The sequence below is a fragment of the Diplotaxodon limnothrissa genome, linkage group LG1 (assembly GCF_057381915.1).
Source record: "Diplotaxodon limnothrissa isolate DT_005_m linkage group LG1, D_limnothrissa_male_GT1.1, whole genome shotgun sequence".
In the NCBI taxonomy this organism is placed as follows: Eukaryota; Metazoa; Chordata; class Actinopteri; order Cichliformes; family Cichlidae; genus Diplotaxodon; species Diplotaxodon limnothrissa.
This window is the reverse complement of record NC_140596.1, coordinates 2,212,168-2,220,634: the sequence shown is the minus strand read 5'-3', so window position 1 is coordinate 2,220,634 and position 8,467 is coordinate 2,212,168. Positions and strand designations below refer to the sequence as shown.

Genomic DNA, 8,467 nt, shown 5'->3' with positions numbered 1-8,467 from the left:
ATCAAACAAATATTAGTGTTAATTTCTATCTTATTTGATGCATCAGGATTTTGTTACATTTATTGCCTACAAATGTATGATTTTGGTTTTTTGGGGAGGATAAAGTCTCAAAAACAAAAGCTTGTCTTTAAAAGGTTAAGTATCTCATCACTGCTCATGAACACCTGAACCGCTAACATCACGCGTTCAGAGTATGTGCTTCTCAGTGTTCTCGGCGTTTCACGTCCGAAGGGTGGAACGTTTGCGTTTCTCACACAGCTCCTGGTTTCAGGGCTGCATGTGTGAAAGCGGCTCATGTTGTGTCTATAGGGACTTGCTAGAAAGCTCCTTCAGGGCATTTCTCCAGAAAACAGACTCAGCTTCACTCTGCAGAACACATTAGCAGAGAGTATTGTCTCAGCGGGGAAGGGGGGTGGAGAGGAACACAAACCTCTGGCTGACTGATGAATGAGCAGATACATAGACAGAAAGGTCATTCCCTCATGGCAGCAGACAAAACAGGCCATATGGAGACGGGGGGGGGCTCGTGAAGGTACCCGGGGGTCTGCAGGAGGAAACTACACAACAATGACTTCTTCAACAAAGGACGGTGCAGACTGCTCTTCCTTCCTTTGGCATTTGCAACACGATGTAGAGGATGTGTTACCCGCGTGTAGCTGCCGGTGCAGGAATCGCGGCTGCTGATCCCAGAAGGCTCGACGCTCCGTCAGGAAGATGTGTTTCCAGGATGTAACTGCACACTCAGGAGTCAGACCTGAAACTTTATGCTTTTAAGTCGCCACAGTACGAGCAGCCAGTGTCCACCGGCTCCTCAGATCCACATTTCAAAAGCCCAGGATGGTGAGAACAAACGGGGATGCCTGGAGAGGGCAGGAAATGAGCACGATGGCTTCAGCCATCTTTTATATACAGTCTGGGACAAGGCTGCTCGAACTACATCGCTCTCACTGGAATCTGTCATTTAAAATGTTTGTTTTTAGCTTTAAATATTACCCAGTCCAAAAGAAAAAATGATGAATAAATAGGGAAAAAGAGGTGGAGGTGGTGGGGAGTCGCCCTGGATTAGTGGTGATGTTGATTGTAGAGCCCATCAGCCTCCACAGTGGGCCCAGGACACAGTGGGGTCTTTATATATATACCAGTAGTTTTGATTTAATCATCACTGGAAGCCTAAATCCCTCTGAAATGAAGCCAGTCGCTCCAACATGGTTTGTGTTCAGCTCTTTGCTTTGTGCCACATTCTCCGACGATCCTATCGCCTCTGTGTCCACAACAAAAACTTTGATTTTCAGTCGTGCGTCTCGCTCTGAAGGAGCAGACGCACACTGAAGCTTCAGCTCAGAGGTGAGGAAATCTGCTTAATAATTTGGTTCAATTGACCCTTTAAGGCTTAGATCTCCACAAACGCTCACTAGCTCTAATAACTCCACACTCCCTCGGTGCCCGGCCTCCTCGGCTCAATAACAGCTACTGTGGTTTGCGGTGGACAAGGAAGGGGGAGGAAAGGAAGGAGGGGAGATGAATGAGGTAATGGCAGAGGTAGTCCAGCTCAGCTCGTGGAAAACAAAGGCAATTAATTTAAGAGCAGCAGCCTCCAACCGGGCCTGGCCTCTCTGCAAAGACACAGAAGCAGGCGGTGCGATGAGCTGCTGTGCCTGCTGCGCATTGCTATAGTCTTTACAACCTGCTGGGGTAAAGACAGGAAGAGGCTTTTTTACTGTCCGTGCTGATGCAGCGAAAGGAAAAACTCCCGAGAACCCAGTTTGAAGCTGCGTCGAGTCAGGCCGTGTGACGGTTTCCTGCAGGAGCTCAGAGGGAACAAATCTCATTTAATACTTTTAACAATCAATACAAACTTTGATTGTTGCAAACAGGATGAACTCTGTTTCCTCCTTTGTGGCAGCAATAAAAGAGTCGTTCTAGCGCTCGTCTTCAGCCCATTTATCACTGGACAAATGTATCATATACATACTGTTTAATAATAGCAGCGTTGCAGACGGATGTCTTTAAGTTGTCCCGTGTCACATTTCCTGGAGACGTTTTAATGCCTTTGTTGGCATCTCACAGCTGCTGTGGGAGCGTTTAGCAGGTTGATAGACGATCAAAGAAAATAAAAAGTTGGGCCATAAATCACGGCGAGTGTTGCTGCTCCATACAAAGTGGACATTAGAGCTGGATGACATCATCCCATCCGTCCATATCATGACCATTTACAGCAGGGGTGTCAAACTCAAATACACAGTGGGGCAAAATTCAAAACTGGAACAAAGTCGCGGGCTAACGTTAATATTTATTGAAACATATTTATTCCTCCAGATATAAGAATGAATCTTTTCTTATGGACTCAAACACGTTTTGCTGAAAAACTGAATATGGAACAAGCAAAGCTTAATACTAAACAATATATATATTAGCTGTATAATACCAGTAGGCCAGCTCTAATAGTAATTTGGTATGGCTTCGCGGGCCAAATGTAATTAGGTTGCGGGCCAAATTTGGCCCGCGGGCCAGAGTTTGACACCTATGATTTACAGCAATCTTACCCAAACAGCATCAGCCTCAAGTGGCCGTTAGAGGAACTGCAGCTTTGGGCATTTGTGATCCCCAAGGACCTTCTTGGGGTCCTTGGGGATCAGGACTGTCCGGCCTTCAGTTAGCCATTCCGGGTGTCTCTCGTTAACTAGCAGCTGGTTCATTTGTGCTGCCAGACGCTCGTGGAGTGCAGTCAGGTTCTTCAGCCAGTAGGCGTGAACCATGTCGGGCCCTGTTGCTGTCCAACTCTTCATACTGGAGACCCTTTCTTGGATATCTGCCACTGTGATGGTTACTGGACCCTGTTCAGGGAGGTCGCTGTGGTCTGCCCTCAGATCCACTAGCCACTGAGCATTGCCGTTATGGGTTGCGTCCTTCTCCCATATGCTCTTCCAGTATTGCTCCGTCTCCAGCCTTGGTGGTGCTGTTCTCTTATTGTTCCCTTGCCACTGAGAGTACACCTTTGCTGGTTCTGTGGAGAACAGCTGGTTTATTCTCCTGCCTTCTATCTCTCTGGTGTACCTCCTCAAGCGGCTGGCCAAGGCTGTGAGTCTTTGCTTGGCAGTTTCCAAGGCCTCAGGTATGGACAGCTTGCTGTATTTCTTAGGCACCTTATTTGTCGCACCTTTCTGCAACTCCGTTAGTTGGCTAACCTCCCTCCGTGCTACTTTGATCTTGCCCTCTAGCCTCCTTCTCCATGGAGGGTACTGCCCCTTGTCGCTGTTCAACTTGTAGCCAAGCTGCTGCCGTATTGTAGATCAGCTTGTTAGTGTCGGTAATCGTGGTTGTAGGTATTGTCCGTAGTGCTGCATTAACATCATCTAGCAGACCTTCTGAGGGTACTTCACGTAATCTTGGTAACCGGCTACGGGGGATCCAGGTTTCAAGCTTGAAATTCATCCTGCTGGCATTTTAGCCGCGTGCTTGAAGCTGGACTCCAAAGATCTGGACCAGTCGCGGTCCTCTGGTCACTCAGTGGGGCTCCTTACTCTGTAAGTCACCAACAAACCAAACAGGAAACACAGCCTGAACTGTGTGTGTGTGTGTGTGTGTGTGTGTGTGTGTGTGTGTGTGTGTGTGTGTGTGTGTGTGGAGCCGTCTTTCCCTGTCCTTCACAGCCTGTAAACAAGCCGGATGCTGCGTTAACAGCACAAAGAACCAAACACAAGTCAGCGTTTCACGGTGTGAACAACATACATGACCTGGGGGCGGACCTCAGTGGGCGGACCTCGGTGGGCGGACCTCAGCAGCCTGACAGCTCTGCCGTGTGTGTGTTTGATGGAGTGGCCCATTAGGAAGCACTCAGTCAGATCGCAGCCTTCCTCTGACACACCCAGGTGCATCATCCTCACTGTGACCCCTGACTGCCCACTTAGTTCCACCCGACAGTGTAACACCCACCCAAGACACCTGGACTAAACTCTGTTAGAGAAGGCCTTCATCAATCAGACACCCTCCCCTGTGTGTGTGTGTTCTCATGTTTCCTCTCTGCACACATTCACATATGCCGATCTTTACTTTGCTTCTTCTGGATGAAGACGGGGGTTGGTGTGAGTCCACGAGGGCAAAGAGGGAACGAAGGATTAAAGGAAGGATACGAGGATATGGAGCTGCAGTGATGCGACCGACCTCGATCTACATCCAGACGGTTTTCTGGTCAGGCTGTGAAAGCATGGGGCTCTGGGCGTGTCCATCAGATTGAACAAGAAACTCAAAAGCACAGAAAGAAGAAGCAGAACCGTAGATTTGTACTGAAGCACTGAGAGTCTGCCTGGCAGGAAGAGTCCAGCGACTGGAAGGACGGATTCATTATTATTACTTATTACTGCATGTTTGCAGAGCTCGTCATATTATTCTGACATGACTATTAATCCAGATGAACTTTACACTCATTTATCAGTTTTATATAAGTTAGAGGTGAGCACTGCTGTCTTACTACTTTAAATAGTTTGTGTGTGTGGTTTCAGAGTAGAGTCCATCCTGGTATTTGGGGGGATTCGGGACCAACGCGCAGGAATACTTGAGACCAACTCTAAAAATGCTTGTTTAATATCATCATATCTACCTTCAGCTATCATCCTAAAACACTTTGCAAACATCTTTTTTTCCTGGGAGCGTTGTGTTTGGAATTTTAAAGAAAAAAACATTTATTGATATTTTGCTGTGTTTACATTGTTATTAATATTTAAAAATTAGTATTTTTGATCATAAAAATGTATTTACTCACAAAAATAAAATGAAAACAATCAGCAAATATTTTAGAAATGCTCTGAAAAATTCAGCGAATAGAAAAATTTTCCGTCCCCCAGAAAAGCTGTCCGAGTGTTCGTTCTGCTGTCTGTCTATGAAGCTCCTTAACACTGAACAATAATCAATAATCAGTGAATACTCTCTGCCGTCGGTGATCCGCCGGCGTGTTTCACACTTACTGTAAAATGACCTGAAAATGAAATCTTTAGAAATAAGAATCAAAGAGCTCTTCAGTCACACGTGTCGTAAACGTGCGATGGACACGAGAACACACCCACAGACTTGCATCAGCCGAGGTCTCGCTGGACGAGCAGAGCCGGGACCGTCGGCCGGCCTATCAGAGAGGTTATCACACAGGCACGTGCTGTCTGATTGGACTAGGAGAGATGCTTTTGTTGCATCATTCAGCACACACATCTCTGTCTCTGCTCCACAGCATGTCTTTATCCTGTCTTCCTTCTCTCACCCCAACCAATCACAGCAGATGGCCCCGCCCCTCCCTGAGACTGGTTCTGCCGGAGGTTTCTTCCTGTTAAAAGGGAGTTTTTCCTTCCCACTGTCACCAAAGTGCTGCTCACAGAGGATGGTCTGATTATCGGGGTTTCTTTCTGATATTGTGGGGTCTTTACAGTAAAAAACACCTTGAGGTGAGTGTTGTTATGAATTGTAATCGGACAGCTGCGTGGTTTCAAGTTCATTAATAATTGTACTAAATGTCACCTCGCGAGTTTTACAGTTGTGCACATGATGCGAGGTAGAAGCAGCCACGGATGAGCGCGGCGTGCACAGAAACACCCGAGCCGACTCGGCTTCAGCTTTCAGGACTCACTCCTGCAGCGCCTGATTGGTTGGTGCCGAGTCCATACAGATGTCGTACCAATGAATTATTACGAGTAAATTAGTGAAGCAGAGAATGACGCGGTGCGATTGAAACACTCATTTATTCATTACTGAATGCTGCCATGTGATTGGTCAGTATCTGTGCACGGATGAACTTTTACCTGAAAACAAAACAATCTGTTTTAAAAATATAACAGACTTTGTCATCGATGTATTTCATCCTCAGTGTGGACACATTATTCACTCCAAGTTATCACAAAAACTAAAAATGACAGGAAACCCTGCAGTTTCAGTGTCGTCGGTGACGGTGCTGCGCTCGATGTCAGCGGCGCCGCCGTCTCCCGAGGAGGCGTCCGGGTTTCCTCTATTTGTTCTTGCCGAGCGTCCTCTGTTTCTCGGCGTGCTCCACTATCTTCTCCTCCACGTACAGCCCTTTGCGGCGGCGGACGGCGTTCATGTATTTCAAGGCCTGGTTTTCAGAGTCGGCCTTCTCGCCGAAGTGCAGGTATTCTTCCTCGGTGGTGGGAACCCAGTAAGGATCGCTGCTGATCACCTGGGACACAGACGACGGACACAGACGGGATCAGTGTCTTCATCTGAACACAAACCACAGAGCTGCGTACCAACATCTACAGTATCATAAAAACATAAACCAACCAAATAATAATCACACGAGACGCGAAGCCAGAGGGACGGCTCTGCAACCGTTTCCGTCACCATGGTAACTTGTCACCTGGTCTGGGGCAGCTTATGGTTTTTGGATAAACGTCACAAAAATAACTCCTAATCCTAATATCTGCTGGAATTAAATCTACAGGCACGCGGCGAGGACGTGGACCGGGCTGGGGGGGTTGGACCTGAATGTCAGGAGTTCGGCGCATCGCAGCGTCTCAGCTGTCGAGTGAAACGGCGGTGCTGACGGCGCACCGGGCGGTAAAACGAACAGCTTCCTGCTCTCGTCTCAACTTTTGCTGTTGTTCTATATTTTTATTGATCTCCACCAACCACGGATAACACCTGTGAGGTGGGAGGAGCCAGCAGGTTTTCATGTGAGCGTGCACAGAGCCTGGGTTAACAGGCCGTGTGAGCTGACTTTGAGGTTTAGTTGAGCTGCGAACAGAAAGCGTGGCTTCCCAGTACAACCACAGTGAGCTGAAATGTTAAGTCACAGACAAAAAGACGTGGCGTGATGATCCTCAAAGTCCCGCCAGGACGTTTCCTCCTGCTTCCATCTAAATGCTGTGAGACTTCTCGGGATGCGACTCCAGCTAACATTCCTGACTCGCCTCAGTCAGCTGATAGTCTGAAATATCAAATGACGTCTTAAATGATATAATCAATGAAACAAAAACTGTTGATCCACTGAGCGACATTTGGATTATTAGTTTCATAAAGACGGCAGCAGCTCCTTCTGCACTGAAAGGACTGTTAGCGTGCACACACACACACACACACACACACACACACACAGCTACAGTAGCACCAGTACACTGGGGCACCTGGCTCTGGTTACACTGGGGCAGATGGTAGTGAGCGAGCTACAACAACGGGCGGCTTGCAGGAGGCAGCGCACACCACACGTGAGCAGCATATGCCGGAGCACAAAGGGACGCAGCAGGAGGGGGCGGCGAGGGACGAGGCGTCCTGCAACAGTCAATTAAGCCGGTGGACGCACAGAGTCTCAGACGCAGGAAGACGTTAAGCTCGTTTCGGCTGATCGTTCGCGTGGAAACGACACAAAAGGCAAACACAAACTAAAGTGACGTCATAGAGAAGCGAGGACGGCGCACGCTAACAGATGGACGACTAATCGTCTCTGTGTAGAAACACAGTTTTCATGCGCAGCTTTTTTTCCTGCTGTGTCACATTTTGTCTCACAAACACATCAGGAACATCACCGAGACCGCCGCCGTGGGCGATTCCACGAATGCTTCGGCCTTTTCAGAGCCCCCGTTGGTCGAACGAAGTTCAGCGGGAAGTTACCGAAAGCAGGCGGCAACGTCAACGTGCAGGAAAAGATGAAGAAGATAAAAACACGACTGCAGCGTCGGAAAACTGAAGGAATCACTCGTGAAAACTGCCGCAGCAGCTCTAAGAGCAGAGGCTTCACACGCTCCCTGCCACGACCTCGTTGTTTCGGTCACTAACCGAGCCTCGGGACCATAGGTGAGGTCAAAGGTCATATTGTCAGCAACAAACACCTCACAAATGCACCTGGCTTATACTGAATCCATGTTGGAAACAATCGGTTCAACGGGCTTCATGAACGAAACACGTTCTCAGGCAGCAGAGCGGAAATCTGCAGAAACGTGGCGATTTGAAACCAAAACATGACCTGCTCCAGGTGGTTATGTGGTCAGCATCAGTTACCGTGGTGATTTGGCCGGGTTTTGACCTTTAACCTTGAGATTACAAAGTGATAACTGACATCGATTTTTCTGACCCCCCGAGCGTCGTCTGTAGTTTGTCATCAGTTAAAATCTGCATTTATTATTTGTGAGCAGTAGCTGTAGACTGTAGCTTATTTATTAGCTACAGTCAGGCTCTGAGTTTTATCAGGCCTCCAAAAACCAACAATGTGTCGCACACACGCAGACGCACACATGTAGCGGCAGACAGATGTCTCGGCCGATCAATACGCGACTCGCTCGCACAATTCTCCGGCGCGCAGCTCGACAAAAGCTCCATTCTGATGGAAATCTAATGTAAACGTCCCCACAGGAGCCACTAAACCTTCCAGTTACACAACAACGCCACGCTGACAATCACCTCTCCGCCTCGCCGCTCATTCATATGTAAATCCGATATCCCGGTCATATCAAACGGCTGTCAGAGGAATGCTGAC

The 8,467-nt window shown here is 48.1% G+C and overlaps 1 protein-coding gene across 1 annotated transcript in view; it reads right to left on the bottom strand.

Annotated features, from left to right (window-relative positions):
- Positions 1 to 5,845: 5,845 nt before the first annotated feature.
- Positions 5,846 to 8,467, bottom strand: part of efl1 (elongation factor like GTPase 1) — a 73,452-nt gene continuing 70,830 nt past the window's right edge. The window contains exon 22 of the mRNA XM_085351208.1: positions 5,846 to 6,175. Within this exon, the coding sequence (XP_085207334.1) occupies positions 5,987 to 6,175 (189 nt within the window). The 3' untranslated portion in view covers positions 5,846 to 5,986. The remainder of the gene's footprint in view (positions 6,176 to 8,467) is intronic.